Source organism: Pteronotus mesoamericanus, unplaced genomic scaffold (genome assembly GCF_021234165.1).
Source record: "Pteronotus mesoamericanus isolate MK-2021 breed Mesoamerican mustached bat unplaced genomic scaffold, CSHL_Meso_final scaffold_705, whole genome shotgun sequence".
Classification (NCBI taxonomy): Eukaryota; Metazoa; Chordata; class Mammalia; order Chiroptera; family Mormoopidae; genus Pteronotus; species Pteronotus mesoamericanus.
Window position 1 is genome coordinate 18,009,346 of NW_026555326.1, and position 26,542 is coordinate 18,035,887.

The 26,542-nt window shown below is 38.5% G+C and overlaps 1 protein-coding gene across 4 annotated transcripts; it reads right to left on the reverse strand.

Annotated features, from left to right (window-relative positions):
* Positions 1–1,363: 1,363 nt before the first annotated feature.
* On the reverse strand, positions 1,364–26,291 carry GABPB2 (GA binding protein transcription factor subunit beta 2). 4 transcript variants are annotated; one of them, XM_054563415.1, is made up of 9 exons: positions 26,213–26,291; positions 20,856–20,995; positions 18,640–18,807; positions 17,944–18,138; positions 15,770–15,908; positions 10,490–10,606; positions 7,865–8,050; positions 2,708–2,841; positions 1,364–2,555 (listed from the first exon to the last, which is right to left on the reverse strand). In XM_054563415.1, the coding sequence occupies exons 2-9, from the start codon at positions 20,961–20,963 to the stop codon at positions 2,256–2,258; spliced, it is 1,347 nt and encodes a 448-aa protein (XP_054419390.1). In that variant the 5' UTR covers positions 20,964–20,995; positions 26,213–26,291; the 3' UTR covers positions 1,364–2,255. The 4 variants fall into 4 exon arrangements, with proteins under 4 accessions (XP_054419390.1, XP_054419389.1, XP_054419391.1 ...); XM_054563414.1 differs by lacking the exon at positions 26,213–26,291 and adding an exon at positions 25,963–26,127; XM_054563416.1 differs by lacking the exon at positions 26,213–26,291 and adding an exon at positions 25,963–26,127 and having other exon boundaries at positions 20,856–21,001.
* Between the last annotated feature and the right edge of the window lie 251 nt (positions 26,292–26,542).

Sequence of the window (26,542 nt, forward strand, 5' to 3'; positions counted from 1 at the left end):
ATAATTAAGAACTGATAAACAGTACCCCAAAACAGTACAGACTCTGTATGCTCAAAAGGGAGTGCTGGATGAAAATTCCCCACTCCAAATCAGAAGCTACCTTAGAGTGAGGTGGTTAGGCCTGGATATCTTCTGCAGCATTAACCTCAACCCCCCTAACAGGAAAGGGGAAAAAAAAAAGGAATTAAAGTTAACATAGACACCAAGAATATAAACCAAACACACCTAAAATGACACTTGGTCCAACTACAGTAAAGCTAAGGCTCTGAAATGGCACACAATAGCAGCTTGTCATTAGCACCTGGTTCACAAAAGGATTCAGAAAACAAAACAAAATGAAACATCACAAACAGAAATAGGACAATTTGACAACAGATATCATAATTTTATCTTCTTACTCTCGCCCTTATCTAGGCTCCTCCACTGCATTTCTCCATCATCCCCAACAGCCCAGGGTAACCTCTGGCCATCTCAGAAGTGCTCAGGACACAAGCCCATGGGGAAAACCAAGCTTAGGTAACTGGTCGTCAAGATTAATTTCAAAACTGACATTTTTGCCTAGAAGCCTCTAATAGCCAATTCTATTTGTTAAACTTGGGTTTGGAGAGTTATGTTTTCAGTTTATTTTTGAGCCCCAAATGATTTTTCACTTCTGGAAAATTGTGGCAAGGTACTTCACTAATCAAGGTAAATAGAACCATGTTAACTGTCAAGTTTTATTCCAAATTAAAAATGTATGTTTTCCCCATGATCGCTAATTTAGAAAACCATATTCTAAACAGTCATTCAATGTTTACTTGGCACATCTCCCTCTAGTTTCTTCTTGTCATTTACAACAAAGCAAGCAAGCAAGCAAGTCAAGAATCAGGGCCCAATTTCAAAGGTATATCCTCTGTAATGTAACCTCTCCACCACCTCTCTCTCTTCCTCCATATTTCCTTTTCTTAACTCCAAGCCAGCACACAAAGAAACCAAGCAATGAAACACTTTCCAGAAGTGTCTAAGCAAAGGGAGTGGGCAGAGTGGGAGAGCAGGGAGTAAGGCAGGTGAAGTGCCTGTCTAGAATCTTTGGTTCCTTACTCCACAGCACTGATAGCTCTTCCTCCCTTTGCCAGCACACATTGAGCACCTCTTACATAAGGCACACAGCTATGAGGCCCAAAAGCTCTGCCTAAGGTCCTACCTTAAGGAAACAGCAATTTACTCATTCCCAAATCAAAAGGCAACGAAGTGACACAACATCCTCAGCACCCACCCCCTTCTTTTATTGCATATAAGAGGATACCATGTAAGTTCTACAGAAAGGCACACTTAGAAAACTCAGCAATATTTTATAAAATTAAAGAATTTCTATTAAAGCTTGATATTACATAAATAAATGTTTGGAAGCAAGCTATTCTAACAGGAGACTATAATCCTGACTGCAATTTTATAAAATCCAGCCAGAGCAAAGTTTGTATCTCAACACCAGATTGTTTCATAACCCTACAAGCCTCTTTCTGGCCACATTCCAGCATTGTGAAAGCACAGCCTGGAGGATTTTGGATTTATATACACTTCTCCACATAAACAACTTTTCATCCCTTTCCAGTTTTTAAATATTATATTTCAGTTTCTTAAAACTGGCAGCTGAGCTATGGACATACAATGGGTGCAAATTTAGTCAGGCAATCACAAATTCCTTTTCAGTGAAATTAACTCAGGATAGTGAGGAGTACCTGGCTCCTTTGGAAGTGGAATAGATTCCTTTCTCTTCCCCGAAGCTTGCTCCTAACCTCCCTCCCAATTAGTTTTCCTCTGTAACAGATACACATGAGACATCTAAGGCAAATTTTCAGGTCACTTGATGGTACAACTATTAAAGGATCTGAGTGGGTGCATATTAGGAGTGTTGCCTTAAAAAATCTTTTGATATCTTAAAAAAATCTTTTGATAAAAGTAAAATCTTTTGATAAAAAGTCAATTATTTAAAAAAACAATCACTCTACAACATGCAGCATTCTTTTAGCTCTATGCTTAAAGCGATGACGTAAGCTGAGAAATTTGGTCCTTAGTTTTTTGGCCCCTCAGAAGTGTTCCCTAATCTGGCTCTGATATCTCCAGTTGTGCAGAGAGCTGTTCTGAGCCCGAGCATTGTACCCTGCTATAGTTTTCTTCTTAAGGACATTCTTAATTCTTATACAAGGTTTGTCCTCTGTATTTTCTTTTAAAAAGGAGAAAAAGATGGACACAGTACAAATTGTGGCCCTTGTACATTAAGATGAAACAGCTTCCATGGAAACTCCTGTATGAGGCTCTGTGGTCCCTCCTGCCCCAGGCACTTCCATCTCTCTCTCTTCCATCTCCCCCTCTGTGACTACTACAGCGTCTACCTCAGCCACCTCTTCAACCATGGTGAAATCAACTCCATTGGGTTGTTGTCGGGCCATGGCCTCCAGTTTGAGGCGGTACTGTTCTGCCTCCTGCTCTTTCTTTAGAAGCTGGTGTCGGTATTCCTGGGCTCTTCGATTGGCCTCCTGAAGCTGCTGCTGTAGTAGCTCTTTTTCAGTGCCTTCCTGTGAAAGTAAACCATGTCACCACCAGGTAAGAATTCCTGATCATAGATTATCCAGAGAGTGCACAAAAAGATAAAGAAGGGTTTGGGCCTTGAAAGTGTTGGGTTTTGATTCTTTCCCCTCTCTTCTCTCCACACTGCTAAAAACATTACCTTGCTTTCCTCCACACTGTTTGTCATTTCTTCTACCCTTGGTTTCTTAGTCAACGGCAACTTCTCTGCTTCTTCTTCCTCTTCCTCTTCAATTATAGTCTCCTCTGCAACCTGACCAGCAGGTACAGTTAGAACTACAAGCCAAAGGACACCAATTGGAGGTGATGAATACATTGTAAAACAAAGAGGTTTTGCTTGCTTCAAATTAGAAAGTAAACTGAAATATATATCCTCTGATATCTTATTTTTCATATGCCTTTAGATTTTAGAATCAACAGGTAAGGCACAGCCCTGCAGAAAGAAACATAAAAGATTAGAGAAGCACTAAGAATGCCTCTGAGAGGAAGGGTAAAGACTGACAGGTTTGGAAGCCATGCTGTTAAGACCCAAGTCTGAGGCTCTTATATAAAAATGTCAGAAGCTATGACCAATTAGGTTACAATTCTGCAGGAATAACTTGTCTAAAGAAGACCTGATGTCTTCAGATATTTTTTTAAAAATATTTTATTTATTTATTTTTAGAGAGAGGGAAAGGGAGGGAGAAAGAGAGGGAGAGAAACATCAATGTGTGGTTGCCTCTTGCACGCCCCCTACTGGGGACCTAGCCTGCAACCTCTGCATGTGCCCTAGACTGGAAATTGAACCAGTGACACTTTGGCTTGCAGGCCTGCACTCAATCCACTGAGCCACACCACCCAGGGAGGAAGGTGGACCAATCAAACTGTAAGGATTAGCAGTCCTCATTTGTATGAGGATGGACAAATCAGGGACCCAGGCAGGAACTTCTGTCCATGTAAGCCAGCCCCTCAGGCGGAGAAGCACACACTGCCAAGAGTAGAAGGGAGCAGACCAGCCTGGTTAAAGAGGGTGCTGGCCCTGGGGACTGCCTCACAGCTGTGCTGTTTTTACAGCCATGTTGTATCACAACTGAGCTGTTCATAGTTGTGCCGTTTTCACAGTTGTGCTGTATTATAATTGAGCTATTTCACAGCTGTGTTGTTTTCACAGCCGTGCTGTATCACCACTGAGCGGTTTGTACTGAACGACATTTCCTTCTTCACCACACCCCAAGGTGGTGATTCCTGTTGGTGTTGAATTGGTGCCAACAACCATCAGTTGACAATATGTACTACTACCTTTTTCCAAAAAAAAAAAAAAAAAAAAATATTGTATTTGTTTTAGAGAGGGGAAGGGAGGGAGAAAGAAAGGGACAGAAACATCGATGTGCAAGAGATACATAGACAGATCAGCTGCCTCTCACACACCCCAACTGGGGACCTGGCCCCCAACCCAGGCATGTGTTCTGACTGGAAATCAAGTCAGTGACCTCTGGACTTGCAGGTCGGTGCTCAGTCCACTGAGCCACACTAGCCAGGGCATCACTACTTTTTCATTCACTCATCTACTGATGGATACTTGGGTTGCTTCCATATCTTGGCTATTGTTAATAACATTACAATGAACATAGGGATGCATATCCCTTTTCAAATTAGTGTTTTGGGTTCCCTTGGATATATACTCAGAAATGGAATGCTGGGTCATAAGGTAGTTCAGTTTTTAATTTTTTGAGGACTTTCTATACTGTTTACCATAAGGGCTGCACCAATGTGCAATCCCCAAAACTGGATGATGGTTCCCTTTTCTCCACATCCTTGCCAATACTTGTTTGTTGATGTACTGATGACAGCCGTTCTCACAGGTGTGAAGTGATATCTCACTGTGATTTTAATTTGCATTTCTCTGATTTTTAGTGACATTGAGCATCTTTTCTTATGTCTATTAGCAATTTGTATATCCTCTTTGGAGAAGTGCCTATTCAGGTCCTCTGCCCATTTTTTAATTGGATTGTTTGTTTTTTGGTGTTGAGTAGTATCAATGCTTTATAAACTTCGGATATTAACCCCTTATCAGATAGATCATTAGCAAATACGTTTTCCCATTTAGTAGGTTGTATCTTTGTTTTGTTGATGGTTTCCTTTACTATACAAAAACATTTTCATTTAATGTAGTCACATTTGTTTATTTTTTATTTTGTTTCCCTTGATAATGGCTACAAATTTAAAAAATAGTGATAACATCAAATGCTGGTGAGAATACGGATACACTGGATTACTCATAAATTCCTGGTAGGAATGTAAAATGGTAGAGTCACTCTAGAAAAACAGTTTGGAAGTATCTTGCAAAACTAAACATAAACTTACCATACGACCCAGCAATTGCACTTTAGGGCATTTACTCCAGAGGACTGAAAATTTATGTTCCCACAAACTTGTACCTGATTGATCATAATAGTTTTATTTAGAGATAGCCCAAAACCAGAAACAAATATCCTTCAATGGGTGAATAATTAGGTAAACTGTTGTACATCCATATCATGGAATAATATACAGCAGTAAACAGGAATACAATATTGGGACAAAAATCAACTTGGCTAGATATTAAGGAAATTGTGCTAAGAGAAAAAAGCCAATCTCCAAAGATTACATACTATATGGTTCTACTTATGAAACATTCTTGAAATGATAAAAGTATAGAGATACAAAGCAGATGAGTTAGTGGTTGCCAGGAATTAGGATTGGAGTGGAAAGGGAGGTGGCTGTAGATACAAAAGAGTAGCAATGAGGGACCCTGGTGATGGAACTGTTCTGTATCTTGACTGCAGTGGTGCTCACACGTACAATGTATTAAATTGTGCAGAACTAAGTATATACACAAACACACAAGTGAATGCACATAAAACTGGAAAAATCTCAATAAGGTTGGTGGATTTTATCAATATCAATTTCCTGTCTGTGGTAGTGTACTGCAGTTATGCAAAATGTTACCATTGTGGGCCCTAGCCGAATAGCTCAGTTGGTTAGAGCAGCAGGCCCCCACCTCCAGGATGTGGACTGGTACTGGTCCAGCCCATTAGGAACTGGGCCACAGAGCAGAAGGTGAATTTGAATGTAATGCACTTGAATCATCCTGAAACCATACTCCCTCCCACCACCGGTCCATGGAAAAGTTGTCTTCCATGAAACAGGTCCCTGGTGCCAAAAAGGTTGGGGACCACTGGGTTAGAGCATCATCCAGATTCACCAAGATTGCGGGTTTGATCCCCAGTCAGGGCACATACAAGAAGCAACCGATGAACGCATAAATAAGTGGAACAACAAATCGATGTTTCTCTCTCCCCCTTCCTTTCGTTATCTAAAAATCAATCAATCAAAGTTTTTAAAAAGATTTTATTTAGTTTTTAGAGAGAGTGGAAAGGAGGGAGAAAGAAAGGGAGAGAAACATTGATGTGAGAGAGAAACATTGATTGGTTGCTTCTTGCAGGCCCACAACTAGGGACTAGGCCTGCAACCCAGACATGTGTGCTGACCAGGTACCGAACCAGCAACCTCGGTCCACAGGCTGATGCTCAATCCACTGAGCCACATGAGCCAATACAATAAATAAATTTTTAAAACAATATTACCACTGGGGGGAACTAGGTGATGTATATGGGATCTCTGGGTAGTATTTCTTCCAATTGTACATGAATCTATAATTATCTCAAAATAAAAAGTTAAAAATTTTATTTAGGTTTTAAGATGAATTGTGATTTTTTGTTTAAAACAGAAGATTCACCTAGTTATTTGGTTTGGCTGAGTCATCAATTGATGGCAGTGGAAAGCAGCTTAGGTAAGGCTAAGTGGAAAAAGAAGTTTGGTCTGGGGTTTAAAATTTCCTGAAGGTAATTCACAAAATCTCAAGCTTTCCTCCTTTGAGCCTGGTTACACACATTTTAAAAAAGTAGTATAGCCCTGGTAGGGTGGTTCAATTGGTGGAGCATCATCCCATCTACCAAAAGGTTGCAGGTTTGATTCCGGTCAGGGCACATACCTAGATTGCGGGTCCGATCCCTGGTTGGGGTGCATACAGCAGGCAACTGACCAATGTTTCTCTCTCTCTCTCACTCTCTCAAATCAATAAACATATCCTTGGGTGAGAATTAAAATAAATAAAGGTTTAATTCTTACTCTTTCTTCCCATACTGCCAAGATCCATCAATTCAAATAATTTGAAAATTATAAAATGCCTGTAATTATTCAAACCAAGTCAAAATTTTGGTAACACCAAGGCAATTGTACCAACCCCTTTATTTTCAACCTCCAATATTTTTAAGGAATAAAGTTATAATGATTGGTTTGTTTCTCTTTTCAAAAAAATTTACTTAGGTATTTTCTGAATATACAATACATTCACATGGTTCAAAAATTAAAAGCTATAAAAACGTATACAGTGAAAAGCCTCCCATCCTTACCTCGCTACTCAGGTGTTCTCCCAGAAGCCTGATGTTATTAATTTTATTATTGGATGTTCTTTCAGAAATGGTTATGAATATATTAGCAAATATACATATATTTCCCCTTTAAAAAAAATAGGAATGTAGCATACTCTACACACTGTCCTGAATCTTGCTCTAGTCACTTAACAATATATTTTGGAGATCAGACCATACTGCTATGTAAGGAAATTCCTGTTTTTAATAGCTACAGAGTATCTGCATCATAATTTATTTATCCAGTTCCCTATTAACATATACTTTGGTTCTTTTCAATCATTGAAAATTACAAATAATGCTAGAATGAATAGCATTATATGTGTCATTTCTGTGTGTGTGAATATAAATTAACAGAAAAAGAACTTTTTAACCAAAAGGTATGTGCATCATTAACAGTGATAGATATTGCCAATTTGCTCTTTATAGGATGTTTTAATTTACACTCTCACTGGTAATTTATTAGAGTGCTTGTTTCCCACACCCTTGATAACATAATGTTATGATGGTATCTCAGGGCAGTATTTATTTGCATTTCTCATGCTATGAATGAAGTAGGCTGAACATTTTCATATTTTTAAGAACCATCAATATTTTCTTTCTGTGACCTACTAGTTAATATTATTTGTTCTTTCTACCAGAGTATGGTTTTTACTCACAAACTTTATATATATTAGGGAAATTTGCCTTTGCCAGCCTGGTTTCTGTTTATTTTTCAGAGCTTTTTTGACCTATTTGGCATCTGGCATTCTCCCATTTCCACTACTTGCCTTAATGCCTCAATTTTAGAGGAGAGTTGAGTGTCTAAAATATATTTTCATAAACAATTGCCTAATGGGATAACTTACCTTGCTGTCCGTCTTGCATAGTTACAATAAATGGCTGGCCAATGCCTCCAGTAGGGATTGCAGTCTGTATATTACCCAGAGGGACTCCATCAGTCACTATGGTGATCACCCGCTGGCCTCCACTCCCCACCACTTGCTGGATTGATGAGTCAACAGAATTTCCTTCTATGATTTCCTCTGAATTAGCTAGAGATGACAAAAGTAAATATAAAATTTTAACTTTAAAAAATATAGAAGTATAGTAATTTCAGCCCCTTGAATTTGATAATATCAGGAATAGGAAAACTTGGAAAAAATGTTGGGTTTAACAGTGCACAAAAGCAAGCTCTGACAACGCTAAGTCAGAAGAGAAAAGAAACAGAATGCATTAAACGTGTTTTCTAAAATGTCTTCATTGAGACGTTAATAGCTTTCACTAAAGATGGATTCTATGTACAAATATATTCTCAAAATTCTGGTTTCAATATGCTTAGACTTTTCTGTTTGTTTTGTAGGAAGTAGCAGAGACCCTAACAGGCTAATAATGAGCACTGTGATTCTCCAATGTGGATAGGACATGCTGAGTTTTCCCCAACATATTTGATCTTAAAAACTTTTTTTTTTTTTTCAGGAAGCATCTTGAAAGTCTAAATAAGTCTATGGAGCTTAGAAGAAGAACTATAAATTAGAGTAGATCTATTTCTATAAAGAAATAGAGGAATTTAATGGTGAATTAACAATATATCAAGTAGTCAAAGCATTGAAGAAGTTTGAAAGGCAGATCAATAATAATAATAGCAACTAACACTAACTACTTAGTCAAAGCATTGAAGAAGTTTGAAAGGCAGATCAATAATAATAATAGCAACTAACACTAACTACTTACTATGTGTCAGCCACCTTTCTAAGAGATTTACATGTGTTATGTTCAGTCAAGGTTTTCAGTTTGATTAGTTAATGTCCCCAGTAGCTATTGGGGAAACAGTTCCTACGACTATGGAATTCCTCTCAAGAGTCACAAGTAGAACTTTGCAATAAGTGGAGTATGGACTATCCATATGAGACACATTCATGTAATTCAATGGAAATAGAGCACTCATACCCCTTAGAAACAAAGAAAAGTAAAAGGTTAATACTTGAAAGAACCGTGATAGATAATCCAATCATCAAGCTAGAAACAAGGGTACTGAGACCTGAAAAAGTTAAGGCCTGCCACCAAGGTCCTCTACCCAAACAAAGCTATCATTTAGAATTGAAGAGCAAATAAAGAGCTTCCCAGACAAGAAAAAACTAAAGGAGTTCATCATCACCAAACCATTATTAAATGAAATGTTAAAGGGACTTATTTAAGAAAAAGAAGATCAAAACTATGAACAATAAAATGGCAAAAAATACTTATCAACAATGAATTTAAAAAACAAAGAAAACAAGAAGAGAGGCAGAATCATGGATAAAGAGAATGTTGTGATGGTTGCCAAGTGGGAGGGGAGTGTTGGGGAATGGATGTAGATGTGAGGGGATTGAGAAGTACAAACAGGTGGCTACAGAATAGCCATGGGGATGTAAATACAGTACAGGAAATGGAGTAGCCAGAGAACTTATACGAATGACCCATGGACATGAACAATGGTGGGGGGATTTCCTGAGGGAGTGGGGGCTGCTGGGTGGAGAGGGGTAAAGGGGGATAAATCATGACAACTGTAATAGCATAATCAATAAAATATAATTTAAAAAAATAAAATAACCTAGTCTTTTTTTTTAAAAAAGTTAAGGGATTTATTCAATATCAAAGAGCAAATCAAAAGAATAACAAATACAAGTTTAATACATTGTTTTTCCTTCTGCCATGCTGCTCACCCAAACACATCTGAGTACAGATCCTCGCTATTGCTGCCAGTTGAAAAAAAGGGATTGGAGGAATGTTCTTACTACCCAAATGTCAATGACAGAAAGAAATCAGAACAATCTGCTTTCATTGTGGATGGAGCACTCTGCAGAGGGTTCCATCCCAAAAAGATTCCTACATGACTATTTAGCCCTACTTAAAACTATCTGCCCCTAGCTATGTGAAGCCCTCAGCCTTTTCCCAATAGACCACTATCTCTAAGTGGTTTGAAACCTTTTTGTTTTAAATATCAGTAGGGCATCATATAGCATGTATCTGCCCAATTCCATTGGAAATGCCAAAACAACATCTCCAGTGGAAAAATAAGCCAGCCAACCCAAAATACAGAGCATATGACAGCGAGAGAGATAAGAGTCTCATGTATTTTGATGCTTTAATACAAGACAGCTAGGATGCTATTTTGAATCATTCTATGATATTATCAGTTAAAACATAATATAGAGTATTTCCAAAAAATCTGCTAGTGTACGACTAAATATTTCAATCTGAAGCAACTGAAGTCAGGGCAAACAAACTTGAAACTGCGAAAGAACAAAGGAACAACGGTCATTCTGTGATAATATTCAGCTGTCTGACTATATCACTTAGTGATTTTTCTTTCTGATGCACAATGACTCTACATCCTTTCTCCTAGCTCTCTCTAATCATAATTCTTTAATATTTCATGCAAACTAAATCTGCTGGAGATTTAAAAACAAAAGAAGAAATGGTGATTCAACCAGCAGATATCCCTTACCTACCTGCGGCTCTGTGTGAGTTGGTGAAGGGGGCTGATGCCTCAGCAAGAGCTGCAAGGGTGGCCAACACTGAGGTGGTAGAATTTGAGAAGTGTACTGTTGAGGAGGCAGAGGGGTCACCTATTTCAGTAAAAAAGGCAAATGAAGTCCAGTGGAGAGAATAAATGGAGATGAACTAAAATAAACTGAGATGTCTTATTAAATCCAAACCTCAGGTTTTCACTCTAATGTTTTTAATCTTGCCTCTCTAATACAAACTGATATAAACCAATTATCACTGTGTTAAAATTCTAAGGTTTAACAAGTTTTCCCTTTTAAATGGACAGAACTATTATGCTTGGTGTAGGGCCACTACCTTCCCCTCATTTGCTCGTTTTCTTGGTGAGGCCAATGCTCAACATTAGCAGCTAACAGAACAAGAGGGCCACCCACTCCCTAGGCTGGGTGTGCAGAGCTCTCTATGGCAGCAGGCAGTGAGCATACAAAGTATGCCTCATCCGGGCTAAGCAGTGATGAGGGAACAGGCCCCTCCTGGGTTTTACTCGACCTGTTACCTCAACTCATCAGCTAGACAGGTGAGAAGACTGAGATTGACCTCTACTGTGAGGACAATTAAAAACCTGAAGTTTCACATATTGAAAATCAAAGACATGACAATCAATTAATGCTAAAAAACAATCATCATCTAATTGTATCATGACGTGCTTTAAAAAAAAAACTTTGCTCATAACCATTTTCTTTTGTATCTACGTGCTATTCTTACAGCTCAGTTCCAAGAGGGAAGTGTGTTAGATCTGGCAACAGGCATGCCTAACTTTATGAACTAAAAGGATTACTCAACAGTTTTGCATAAATCTAACTTTTATAAAATGAACTGCATTTTCCTATTTCAAAGGTATTTATTGCATCAGTTGTAAATTTATTGCCTTTCAGTCCCAAGTCCACCCTTCTCTGCCTTGCCTTCTGATAGTGAAGCTGGACTCGAAACATTTCTCTTCAGCTGGCATGAAGTATTGTCATGTAGAAGTGGTGGCTGCATCTTATATTGGTTTTTTTTAATGTCAATAGTACCAAGAAACTTTATTTATTTATTTTTTAGATTTTATTTATTTATTTAGAGAGAGGGGAAGCGAGGGAAAAAGAGAGAGAGAAAACACTGATGTGTGAGAGGTACATTGATCTGTTGCCTCTTGCACATCGCCAACTGGGGGCCCGGGCCGCAACCCAGACACCCTGCCCTGACCGGGAACCCTTTGGTTCGCAGGCTCTCACTCAATCCACTGAGCTACACCAGACAGGGTTGTTTATTCCTGTATTTTTTTTAAAAGATTTTATTTATTTATTTTTAGAGGAGGAAGGGAGGGAGGAAGCGGGAGAGAAACATCAGTGTGTGGTTGCATCTTGCTCGCCCCCTGCTGGGGACCTGGCCTGCAACCCAGGCATGTGCCTTACACTGGATATTGAACCAGTGACCCTTTGGTTCACAGGCCGGTGCTCAATCCACTGAGCCATACCAGTTAGAACTATTCCTATATTCTTTAGAGTTTTTTGCACCTCTTAGTCGTTAATTCACTCTTAATAAGAATTCTTTATAAACTACATATTTAAGTTGATAAATTATATGTGTATATAATGTAAAAATATACAAATCACTATGTAGTTTTGTCTCATGACTAGACTCTGACACATCTTTTTTTTTTAAATGATTTTAAAATTTATTTACTTATTTTTAAGTGGGGGGAAGAGATAAAGAGAAGGAGAGAAACATTAATATGAGAGAGAAACATTGATCAGTTGCCTGTTGCATGCACCCCAACCAGCAACCGAACTGCAATCTAGGCATGTGCCCTGACTGGGGAATCGCGCCAGCGACCTTTCAGTTTGTGGGATGACACCCAACCAGCTGAACCACACTGGTCAGAGCCACATATCTTCTTTTTAAATATACTCTTAATTTTTAAGTTTTACCACTATCAACACTTAAAGATTCTTCCCACCTTTTCTTCTATAAAACAGAAAACTCTTATTTAAGATTCTTTGTATTTCCTCCCATAGAAGAAAGAATGCTTTTCTGATATGATTACTCTTTGTAACCTAGCTTATATATAAATTTAAGTTAAGAAGATTTTCCTTTAAAAGGTAGATTTCTTGTGTAATACTCCCCATAGTTGCAAACCATCTTACTCAAAACTTTTGGATGGTGACTGTGGGAGTGGGGATAAAGGTGGAGATAGTGACAATATCCCTATTTTATTCTAATTCTCGTAAAATACTCAGGAAACCAAGAGGTCTGAGTGGAGCACAATGCCTGACCTCCAGAAAGGAGCCTATGTCTATCTAATGACTTCATGCAGAGCAAGGTCCAGCCTATTCCCTAATTTTTCTGCTTAGTTCATGCTTTTCTCATCACTCAGCCTATCATAACAAATGCTGACAGAAGAACTCACAAATGAAAAAAAAACAAGGTACAAGTGATTTACACACACACACACACACACACACTCTCTCTCTCTCTCTCTCTCTCTCTCTCGGTTAGACTATATGTGACAATAAGTCACTAGCAATTAAAAAACAAGGCAGTTATATTTTACCACAGTTAAAACACACACACAAAGGCAGGCCACCTAACTACAGGAGAACAGCTGTGTAGAACTGCTTCATGAGAATAGGATTATATATTTAAAAAAAATTATTTATTGATTTTTAGATAGAGGAAGGAGGAAGAGAGAGTGGGGGAAGAGGGAAAGGGGGAGGGAGAGAGAAAGAAACATTGATTTGTTGTTCCACTTATTTATGTATTCATTGGTTGCTTCTTGTATGTGCCCTAACTCAGAACTGAACCCAAAACCTTGATGTACTAGGACAATACTAACTAACCAGTCTAACCAACTGAGCTACCCAACCAGGGCCAATAATATACTTTTTAGCATATGATGATTCCAACCTAAGGTACTCTCTTTTTGATTTAAACATAATGACCCATCCACCTTCCCATCAATAGCAAAATGAACATTTGTGAAAAATCAGGTTAAGTGTTCTGACAGACATAGTTGAAATTGAAAAGAGACAATGCAAATGACCTCTTTAGACTTATCCCAGTAAGTTCTAGGAAAATAAACTACTTTATTGCTTAGTAATGTTGGTTTTCTTCTGCTTAATATAAGACACAACATCAAATAAAGTAAAATGTGCATAGATACTGTTGTTTTTGGAAGGGAAATGGCATTATCAGTGACAACTGTTGTTACTTATTCAGAATGTGACATATAAATAAACTCTTCAGACCAGGATTTAGGGGGAATATGCTGTGGTAGGCTAGACAATCTCAGTGAGTTAGTGAAAACTAAATCCAGAAAAACTAAGTAATTTGCTCAAGATAATGCAGCTAGTAAATATCAGAGCCCTGATGAGAAGCTAATTTATTAGATTCCAAGCCTATACTCTTTTTTTCCTTTTATCCTCACCTGAGGACATACTTATTGATTTTAGAGAAAGGGGAAAGGAGGGGAAAGAGAAGGAGAGAGACATCTGTGTGAGAGAACTATTAACCAGTTGCATCTCGCACGCCCCTAACTGGGGACCTGGCCCACAACACAGACATGTGCCCCGACCAGGAATTGAACTAGTGACCTTTTGGTTCACAGTCTGGTGGTCAGTCCTCTGAGCCACACCAGACTGGGGTCAGTTAACCCTTAAAAATATTACTAGGCGATGGGAAAAAAGCAGCCCACCCACCATTCAAGAAAATCATTTAACCCAGTTGAATAACACAACCTGAATTTGTCTTCTTATTTTTCTTTTATCTACACTGACTGAGCATCAAGTAGGCCAATCCCCTAAAGGGGAAGAACTAGGTAGAACTTCTTCATGGTTAAGATGACACTGGAGAGATCTGCTCTATTATGGGGTGTTTAGCAATTTCAATTTGTAGTTCTCAACACTTGGAAGAGAGAAAGAAGAACAGGTTTGCCAAAAGTAATACAATAAACATGACATAGGCCCATGTAAGCCAAGGCTAACAATCATCCACATCAGAGTCTGGAGAGTTTCAGTAGTTAGTTTAAAGATCAACTCTAGCCCTGTTCACATGTTCGTGAACATACAACGTTTCTGGCATCTAAAGACTTTTGGATTATAAAAGCACTTGTTCTACTCAGTGTGACTTGAACCACTACAAATCCAAATCTGATTACAGGTATATGGATATTTAAGCTAATTTAAAAAAATCATTCAGTTGAAAGCAAAGTGATTTTAAATGAGTTGATGAGCTATAAAATAGAGGTCACTACTGCCCCCTTGTGGGTATGACAGAGTCAATCTTAAATTAATTTTCACTTAACCACTAGCTGTTACTGAAGCCCTGCTATAAAATGGACCTTTAAATACAAAATACAGTCTCACAGTAACCTCATAAAGTGGGTATTATTATATATCAATTTTATAAATAAGAAGGTTTAGAGAACTAAGCAGTTTTCTCACAGTCAAGCATCTAGTCAATAAATATTTGAATGCAGATCTGAAAGTACAATTCTATGTATATTGTATATATGCTCTTTCTATTTTACCACACTGCCTCTCAATAGTAACATTTCATTCAACATCTTCCTTCAATATTATATAAACTTAAGTAGGAATATAGTTACTTAATTTTAAATAAAAGTCAGAAAAAAAAGGTCAGCTGGAATATTTATTTAAATGAAGACATAACTTCCTCTGTTGTAAAACAAGTATTTGTAAAGAAATGTTGAAAATAAGTTAAGTTTCCTCCTTTTTAGATAAATGTTTTTGTTAAAAACACGTTTCAAAAAATCAACACTAAGTGCTTTTCTGTTATTTTGCTGTTCTCAAGAATATTTATTGATTTGTTGTCAAGAACAAATAAAGGCACATACTTTATTCAAATAATCACTTGTACCTCTTTTATAGCAGCATTCCAACAAACACTTAAGTCTCTTCTGCTTTATTTGTTAATGCTTTGGATTATGAATATTCAACTATTTTCCTTAGCAGTACTAAATTGAAGCACCCCTGTATTTTCGTTTTTGGGGTCAGACATAACCCTTCAACTGATTAACCTGCAGAATATTTTATTTTTAACACTTTAACAGTAAAACAGTCAGATATAACCCCTATGTATGGTCTTCCCTTTCCCCAGAAAGAATAAGCGCATTAGCTTTAAAATCTATAGGAGAGGTTATCAGAGAGGGTATCTATTCATCTCATAGGAAAACCTGGGGTTTTCATTTTAAGTCTAAAATAAATGCCATGTTATCAGAATTTTACCTGAGGTTGTTTTGCTGTTGGCTGAAGAGACCAGGCTAGCGAGGTTAACCACCTCTCCTGATGTGAAGATAAATGGGGTAGCCACAGTCACAGGGTTGACTCTCTCGCGATTAGCATTTACCTGATTGTGCATTGCTTCCTATAAAAACAAGGTGGACATTTCAAAGTCAGAACACTTATTCACCATATTACTGAAGAGCCACCCCCCACCCCTGATGCTCTATAAAATGGAACTAGTTCTATTACACAATGACCCAGGGAACTCAGAATTCTCATTAAGACCACTGTTTACTTTCTGTTTTCCAACCAGGAAAACAGAGATGTTAGGTTGTTTTCTCAAGCTTATTTCTACTTTCCAAAAAATGGGGTATTATGTGCAAAAATTTCTACACAACTCACTTAACCTCTCTGGATCTTGTTGTTGTTTTTTTTTTAATTTGAAAAATAAGGAAGGTGGCCTAAAAAGTAATATCTAGCACTAATATTATATGATCAATTATCTACAAGTCAACGTGCTAGGAAGAGATCCCTATAGAGAACCTACAGAGAAGAATATTCTCCAGAGTTTTTTCCAACTACTTGTTCCATTCTGCCACTGAAGAATTCCTCAGAGAATATATAATAAGCAAATAAATGAGTGCCAGACTTTAAAGTCTAGTTTCATATGCTGCACTTTTGCTTCCAGGAACATTTTCACAATTGTGGTATAAAGATACATATCTTTAGTTTATTATTATTATTATTACTATTATTATTTACTTTCAGCAGCAGTTTTCTACAAACATGCTCACTACTAAAAATGTCCCAATTATGAAAGGGCTCTAAATAAGGAATTGAAAGTTGAAGAGGATAGCCAGTCTACAGGGAACCATCTGTAAGAAACAACAAATAAGCCACTGAAAATGCAGCAGAAATGTCTATTTTGCACATATAATTATCCACTTGACTAAATTTCAGTTTGAAACAGTATCCATTCTCTGGTTACTATTAAATTCCTTCTTGAATATGCCCCTTTTATCCTCCACTATCTCTTCCTTAACTCAAGCACTCATTGGCTCTTGTCTGGCCTAACGGAAGTCACTACATGGTTCTTTAGCATTAAGTCTTCTCTCTCCCGTCTACATACCACACTCTAAATAACACCTTTTAAAAAAAAGTCTAGTATCAATCCTGTATTTAAAAAATTCTATTCGATCCCCACTACCCACAAAATAGTCCAAACTCCTTCGTATGCCACGTAACACCCCTACCTTGAGAACTGAGCCTAACTTTGAAGCCTTAGCTCCCAAATTCCACTTCCCTTGCCTAGTCTCAGAACTCCTCTTCACTGAATATTCCATATGCTTTCACAAGTATATGCCTTTGACTTGCTTTTTTCTTAAAAAAAGATTTTATTTATTTTCAGAGAGAGGAGAAGGGAGGGAGAAAGTGAGGGAGAGAAACGTTGATTGGTTGCCTCTTGCACACCCCCAACTTAGGATCTGGCCTGCAACCCAGGAATGTGCCCTGACCGAGAATCGAACCAGTGACCTTTTGGCTTGCAGGCTGGCACTTAATCCACTGAGCCATACCAACCAAGGTTGATTTGTTCTTTTTCTAGCCTAGAATGTCATTTTTTCACTTGTCTACCTACTTCTGCAAAACTCAGTTCAGATTCTACAACCACTGTTAATCCTTGCCATAAGCATCAACACTCCCTTTTTTGTGCTCCTGTAATAGTTATTAAATATCTGTTTATCACCAGAATACTGTAATGCTTTATTTCTTGTCTAAACTTCATCACGCTGGCCCTGACTGGTGTGGCTCATTTGGTTGCAAAGTGCAAGGTTGCAGGTTGGATTCTTGGTCAGGGCACAAGCCTGCGTTTCAGGTTCAGTGCCCGGTCGGGGGCACATACAAGAGGCAACTCATCAATATTTCACTCTCACATTGATTTCTCTCTCCCTCTCTTTTTCCCTCCCTTCTCCTCTCTCTAAAAATTAATAAATAAAATCTTTTTAAAAAAATGAATAAAAATTAAAAATATATTAATGACAAGATTAAGGCCTATTAGAAGTACTTCTTTGATAAGATAGGGAAAATTCAGTTTTTATTCAGCTCCCACAACACATCCTTAACTTCAATTGAATTATACTCTGGGGATTTAAAAACAAAAACAAAAACAAAAAACAGACCTGAAGGATGACCAGAATTTCAGCATTGTTCTTCTCCAGGGCTATGTCAAAGGCAGATTTATCAAACTTGCTAAAGGCATGGACATCAGCTCCATATTTGATAAGTAGTTCTACAACATCCCGATGGTGGTACTCTGTGGCCCAGTGCAAAGCTGTCATCTTCAGCATATCCTTGGCATTCACATCTGCTCCATTCTGTCATAGAAAAGTAATTATTTTCATATAGACACAGCACAGCACAGATGCAAGATCCCATCACCAATACAGAGGATCACATTTAAGAAATACCAAAGGAAAAAACACTTCTCAAATTATCCTGAATGCTGACAAAAATAAGGCCTTCAATGAATGGGTCTCTTCTAAGGACATCCCTGGGAAATTATGGCAGATGGGAGAAGGGGCAAAGAACTGATTTTTGTTGCATTTATTAACAGAGATGAGGATCTAAAAAAATAGGCCTAAGTGCAGAGAACACCTGCAGAAAGAGAATGAAGAAAAGTCAATAAAGTCTGTTTAGCTTTCAAAAGATCAGAAAGCACAATTCCCACAGTCATGATTACTCTGAAAAGAGATGCAACACGATGCTATAAACTGTCCTTAACTTGATCTTTTCCAACCTAGTTTCCTACCACTCGTTTAAGTAAGGGAGGTAAATGTCTTTTTTACAATATAAACCCACCACTATTCTTGCTTTACCCTGACAAGAAGTTCCACGATGTGTGCATGTCCATCAGCTGCAGCCATGTGCAAGGGGGTCCTGTCCACTTTGGTTCGGGCATCCCTGCTAACGCCTGCTCGAAGGAGCACCTCTGCTGTGGAATAATGACCGTATTGGGCTGCAAGATGGAGGGGTGATGTTCCAAGCTGTGGGAAAATAATACTCATTGAATTATCAACTATATGCAGATTCTTTAAATCATTATTGGAGGAATTCAAATGAACAAGAGGTAAGTTCTATGGTTCCTGCCCTTGGACAGGGAATCTGGTTGGACAGAGAGGAATGAAGAAAAGACTTAATTAAAAAATTAGCAGACTGGTGTGGTCTAGTGGGTTGGGTGTTGTCTTGCAAAACAAAAGGTTGCCAGTTTGATTCCCAGTCTAGGTACATGCCTGCGTTGGGGGCCAGGGCCCTGTTGGGGGTGTGTGAGAGGCAATGGAGATCGATGTTTTTCTCCCTCTTTCTCCCTCCCTTCCCCTCTAAGAATAAAAGCTTTAAACAATTAATATACTAATCAGGAATAAATATACCACCAATTAAATAAGTACTAAATATAATGGATTTAAGTCAGGTGGATTTTTCAGGTACAATTCCCTGAAGGACATAGTTTTAAGCAGGGCTTAGAAAAAGGTAAAAAAGTCGACAGACAAGAGCATTCTGAGTCAGGGGTAAAGGGGCTCAAATGCAGAATGGAACAGATGCAGGTTCAAAACAATTTTTAGGAAAAGGGTAGAGACTAGAAAGTTGCATGTGGAACTTGGGGTACTAATTTAATTGATTAGAATAGAAATTTGTTGCCATAGTAAAGCAAAACAACAACAACAACAAAAAAAAACTGAGGAGATGAAGAGGCAATAAAAATTTAGTAATCAACCCATGGATGGTATGGCTCAGTTGGTTGGAGCATCATGCCATAAACCAAGGGTCACAGGTTCGATTCCTGGTCAGGGCACATGCTTAGGTTGCAGATTCAGTCGATGTTTCCCTCTCACATTGATATGTCTCTTCCTATCTCTAAAATCAATGACCACTGGATGTCAGTGAAAAAAAAAAAATTAGCAATTGAGTATCAACAGCAATAAGCAAGTCTGTATCATCTCAAAGTAAATCTTGTAAGTTATCAGCATCCAATTTGGCCAGAAATCTATTCCTTTCTTTGTGTTATGCCTATATTTTAAGCCTATTTCATTTATTCTTTGCTTTTCATATATTCAGTCTCTCTGCCTGACTGGATTTAATTCACATTACTCTTTTCAGGTCTATTTATCGAAATGCTAATCTCATGGATTTCCCTTCTTTTTGTGAGGTGCTAAGGACCTGCTGGCTACTAAAGTTATGAATTAATCACTCCAGAAAAGAGGACACTCACTCATTGAATTGTTAAAATTAGGCAATGCTTACAAAATCTGAATGCTAAGGAAGCCCACATTATAACCTGGACCTGAATATTCTAAAACTCTGCTCTCCAAGCTGGCTGTCTATCCTCATAAATTACACCTCCCTCTAAAGTTTTTTTAACAGTGGTAAAGGAAACAAAATGGCTAGATTATTCCATTAACTAGAACATTTTAAAGAAAAGGAAATAAGGAGTTTATTAGTTTAGAAATGCACTTTTATTACACTGATTTTGTTTAATTTCCAGCTAATTACAGAAGCCTATAACCTCAGTACACTCCAGGGAGAATTAAACTTTTATAAAATACTCTGAAAAGCATTATAGAAAATCACAAGTATATAATACTTTTACAATTACCATCTCTATCCACAGGAGACACTTTCAATTTAGAAAACTAAAAGAAAAAGAAAATCACATATGCAGATGAAATAAAGAAAATAAAACTCCTGAGAAGAGAGTGAGGCAGAAAGGGAATGATAAAAAATCAATAAAGTCTGGTTAGCCTTTAAGAAAGATGGATTCCTTGGCTAGTGTGGCTCAGTGGATTGAGCGCCAGTCTGCAAACTGAAAGTTCGCCAGTTCGATTCCCAGTCAGGGCACATGCATGGTTGCAGTCTGGTTCCTGGTTGGAGACAAGTGAGAAGCAACCAATGTTTCTCTGGCACATTGATGTTTCTCTCCTTCTCTTTCTCCCTCCCTTTCCCTCTCTCTAAAAATAAAAATCAAAATCTTAAAAACAAGAAAATAAAAGAAAAAGATTGCTAACAGCACACATTGGGAATCATCAAGAGAGCTTACCCAGTCTGTGGTGAATGGGGCACCATTTGCCATCAATGTTCTCACTTCATCATCTTGGCCTTTTCTTGCTGCTTCGAGCAACCTCTTCCCTAAGTCCACCAAAGACATCTTTATGCATAGGAACAAAAGTTTTCAGGAAGCTGTAACTTAAACACAAGGAAAGCAGCCTGTAAAATGTTTCCAGAAGACTTCTTGCATTTCAATATATTTCTCAAGGTGATTTACCTGGTAGAGCATTTCCTTTCTAGCTCATCATCTAACAAAAACAATCAGATATTTGGAAAAGTTTCAGGCCCTAAACAATAGTTCCCTCACTTTCAAGCTCCAATAATATGCTTTGGAAATATGTGCAATGCATCACCTTTCCAGCTTAAGGGATCAATAAAACAGCATTTATTCCATTTGAAATTACCATGAGAAGAAATATTATGTTACGGGAAAGAATGACACATAGATAAACCAAGGATATTGAGACTCAGGTATATGGTAGACACTTTTTCAAAAATGAACAGGGTGAACCTACCACTTCAAAGAAAACAATCAACAGTATTTATTGACTTTACTTGCTTTCAAGCAAAACCTTTAATTTTGGGAAATCCATATCCATGAGTTGATATTTGACTACAAATTTTTTGATGAAATTTGTGGTGATAGTAATGCATGCAAATTTTTAAATATTGTATAATAAAATGCATCAACATTTGGATAATCTGCATAATTTGGTGAACCAATATTTTTTGAATGACCAATTTGTGTTATAAAATCATGCAGGGGTAGGAAGAGGGAGAAGATGGTTGCAGAGTAGATAGAAGTTATACTCACCTCCTCCCAGGCCCAAATTGGAATTACAACAAAATTATGGAACAATCAAGCTAACTAATCAACTGAAGACTAGCTAAATAGGAGTCTTATAACCAAGGATTTACAGAAGAAGCCACATCGAGACTGGACTGTGTGACAGAAGAGCTACATGATGGAAGCAGCCCCCATCCCTGAGTGACTGTCTGTTAAGAGAGCTACTCAGAAATGTGGCACCTACATTGGACTTTGCACGATTAAAATTAAACCTTTATTTTTAAAAAAATCACACAGGAGTAGAAGATTCGTTCAAAGTGAAAAAGAGATCAATGAATTTTAAGGTAACAGTATAAAAATTTCACTGATAGTTTCAGATTTCTCACTGCAACTAACTTTTAAGAAAGTACCACTTGTTATACATGAAACTAATACAAAATAATATTAAATGTAAACTGAAATTGAAAATAAATTAAAAAGAAATTACTATTTGTTGAATTTCTGTGTAGCAGCAGAGAATAATACCTACAATGATCTGAGAAAGTTATTAAAATACCCCTCCCTTTCTCCAAGTTCAATATTGCAACAAATTGAATGCAGAAATAGATATGAAAATGCAGCTATCTTCTAAATCGGAAATTTAAAAAAGTTACAAACATGTAAAATAATGCCACTCTATCTCTTTGACTTGGAAGATATGTTTTCCATAAAAATGTATTATCTATGATAATATGTAATGGATTTATTATTGTATTTTAATTAATGGACATTTAAAAATTAATTTCTAAAACAGTAAATATATATATACAAATAAAATATATTGGCATCCTCAATAATTTTTAAGGATATAAATGAGTCCTTAAATCAGAAAATTTGAGAATCATTGGCTTAGGCAAATCATTCAGCCATTATGTAATTTAATTTTCCAATCTGTATCACAGAGCATTGTGCTCAATCATGGGTGTGTCCAAGAGATCACCAGAGAAGTCTGTTCAAAGCAGAATCTACCCAAGGCTCCAGTATGTGCCCTCTGAAATAGTATGTCCAGGAGCAGAGGATGAACTTTATGGTGTAAACTTCTATAATCTGATTGAAGTGTCAGTTTTTACAACTCAAAAAAATGCTAGAGAAAAAAAAATGATAGCAAAAATTTCTCCAGAAAACCAATACTTTGCATTTCTCCATGGTTATCTTCATTTTAAAATATCAGAACTGCCTTTCAATTTGATTATCTTATTACTAGTATTTTAAAAAAAAGAACAAGCCAGGGTGTAATGTGGCTCAGTTGACTGAGCACTGACCTGGGAATCTGTGGACCAAAAGGTCACCCGTTCAACTCCTGGTCAGGGCATATGCCTGGGTTGCTGGCCAGTCCCAGGTTGGGGGCATTGGAGAGGCAATTGGTCATGATGTTTCTCTCCCCTCTTTCTCCCTCCTTTCCATCTCTCTAAAAATAAATAAATAAACTCTATTAAAAAATAAAAAATAAAAACAAGCCCTGGCTGGTGTGGCTCAGTGGAGTGAGTGCTGGCCTGCGAATCAAAAGGTCACCAGTTCGATTCCCAGTCAGGGCACGTGCCTGGGTTGCAGGCCAGGTCCCCAGCAGGGGGTGCATGAGAGGAAACCACACACTGATGTTTCTCTCCCTCTTTCTCTCCCTCCCCCTCACTCTAAAAATAAATAAATAAAATCTAAAAAGAAAAATATTTAAAAATAAATAAGTAAAAACAAGAACAAATTTCTAGGTGGTTCATTTATTCCTTCAGCCCTGGACGGGTAGCTCAGTTAGTTTGAGGATCACTCCACTACTCCAAGGTTGCAGGTTCAATCCCCAGTCAGGGCACATACAGGACTCATAAAAGGTCTATCGCCAAGCCTTAGCAGCGCTACAAAAACTGATCACAAAGAGGAAGACAGACCTACACATGGACGTTCAGAAATGTTGCCACAAAGCAGGATTAAACTATCCTCATAATAAAATTCCAGCTCTATTTTCTATTTTCTACTGCGCCCCCCCTGCCCCCCCCCCGCGGCTCCCCCCACAACTCTTCAGTTGAAGGATGAAGTATTTGTTTAAGGAGTAATCTGGTTTGTTTCACATTCCTGGGAAGCTGATACTTCTGGAAAATAAGATACTTTAAGTAAGTTGATTTTATCTCACTGCAACTGGTGTCTTCAGTACCTGAACTCTTGCAAAATGTTAATTGAGCAAACCTTTTCAATTTTTTCTACTGCACTCTGCTTTCATGTTAATTTTGTCACATTTCTTTTCCAAAAATTATTTATTGATTTTAGAGACAGTAAGAGAGAGCTTGATCCATTTCTTTATGCATTCACTGGTTGCTTCTCGTATGTGCTCTGACCCAGGATCCCACCCAAAACCTTGGCACATCTGGACAATGCTGCAACCAACGGGACTTCCCGGCCCAGGCGTATCACATTTCTTGAACTGTTATTTGTGAGTCTGTATATCAGTACCACTAAATAGCAACAGACCCAAACTTGTCATCCCATTCTTTAGGCCATGAAAACTCTGTTTTCTTACCACATGAAAACAGAGCTATTTTGGGATTAGAATGTAAATAAGGTGTTATAATCATCACCTGATATAAAATGTCTCCTAGAAATGTGTTCTTCAGGGTTCTTTTCTCCCCATACTGTTATTCTTATCCTTTGAGTAAAAGAAAAAACTTGAGTAAAAATAAAATGTTTCACTGATTGATTTTAGAGAGAGAGAAAAGGGAGAAAGGGAGAAAGAGAGAGAGAGGAAGAGGGAGAGAGAGAAATTGAGAGACATGGAATTGTGTTCCACTTATTTATGCATTTATTGGATGATTCTTGTCTGTGTCCTGACTGTGGATCAAACCTGCAACCTTGGTGTATCTCGATGATGCTCGAAAAACTACCAATCTAGGGGCCAGCGCCAGTAAAATTATTTTTAAAATAACAGCATTTTGGGGGAACTATGTTCCATTTTCCCAGTATCCTATGTCAACGCAGGCAGATATAGGATACCCGCATGATAAAAGATGCAGACTAAGAGACAAGAGGACAGTGTGGGGAATTTTGAGTTCCCTCTCCCTGATTACTTAAAAAAAAAAAAAAAAGAAAAAGGAAAACATTCTCCCTTACTGTACATACCTCCACTTTCCCTACATATAAAGTGAAAAAAATAAAATCTGTCCTAACTTGTCTCTTAGGACTTTGAGGATAAATAAAACAACAAAGCACCGACACCTCCTTTCAAACACAAAAGAGCTTTCAATAATTTTGTTTTAATAATGAAGTGCTTGAGTTCTTGATAACAAAATACTCTATTATTATTAGAAACTAATTACGTTGGTTGATATAAGAATTTGGGTGGGGCGGTTCTTTCATTGTTATCAAAGTGTATATGAAAATAGATGCTTAAAAACATTTATATTCTCTCTAAATGTTCTTAACTGGGTGGGTCAAATGGTATGTTGAAAATACTGTCCTAGATGGCCAAAAATGTTAAATTGTTGAAGGTAAGCCACAGAATGTCCTTTTCCACAGATTGAGATGGGGTGGTGGTGGTGGTGCGGGTGTGTGTGTGTTAGAGAAAGAGAGAGACAGGGAGGGAGGGAGAGGGAGAGAATATGAATCTTCTGGGAAGGGGGAGAAGAATGGGATGGTTTCTGCTGGCTCAAGTAGATCTGTAAGCAGAGAGGAAGCTAACGGGAAGGTGAATTAGAATTGAAAAGTCCGTGGTCTGACGACCTTTTCTTTTTTTTTCTACTGCACACGTCCCCACTGAGCTGCCAGCTGTACAAACAACTGTGCAGGAACCGGAGGCGGGGCCCTTACGCTGTCGTTCAGATTAACGTGCTCGCTAATAATCTTCAGGCTATTCCTGAGACCCGGGAATTAGAGTCCCCGTTTTCTCCTCTATCACAAATCCTTCAGTTTCCCAGCAAAGTTCTGTCTTTCGGGAAGAATCGATTTGGGGCACAGCCAAGGTCTCAGACTAGGCAGCAGCCCCCGGCCCGGGCTCCGCGGTGCCCCCTACTGGTCACCTCTGCGGCCTTGGCTTCCCTTGGTCCAGCTCCCCAGCCCCAGGTCTTACACCCACCCCCTTCTTCACCTCCTCCCAGTCCCCTCCCCTTCCTCCCGGCAGCATCCCCTTCCTCTTCGTCCCCCTCCCCTAGGTGCCCCCGCTCCGACGAACGGGCGCCGCTCCGTCTGCGCCCAGAAGTTCGGGGCTGCGCTGGGAAGCGGTGCAACTTCTCACAGTTCTCTCCCTGCTAGCCTGACACCCTCCCGAGTCCACGCATCTCTTCTTCCCCCTCACCTCCTCGTCCGGGACGCTGCCGGCAGCGTTTTCGCCAAGCCCGCCAGTTTGGTCCCGTTTACTTCTCTAGTTTAGACTCCCTGTCAGTGACGGTTACTTTTTGGCCTTTTCATATATGCACATTTTGGGGGCCTTTAACCCCCCTCGTGGAGAAATGGAGGCAATAAAATGGCGGACCCGGAAGTGGGGGATCTGCGAAAATAATTTCTGGCGGAGGAATCTGTGGAGAGAAAACGATTAGAAAACCTACATTTCCATGCGAACAGAATGATGATGCACCTCCGAGGACTCTTTGCCATCCACCGAAGGCCTTTTGCGGTGAAAAAGCGTGTATCCGAGAAATAACTAGACAGGACTATTTAGCGTGGCGGAGGATTGTCGATTACGTGTCTTACGTGTCGTATAGACCCGGCAGGGGACGGACAGATGGTTTGTTTTGGCGCCAAGAATCAAGCGAACCGCTGAAGAGAAACAGGATTCCGTATCAATCCTGCTCTGCCTTGGTTGCTCCTTGGGAGGCCAGCTATGGGTTGATAGGAAATCCTTGTTTCCTTGTCTCAAGCTAGGGTGAAACTGTTTG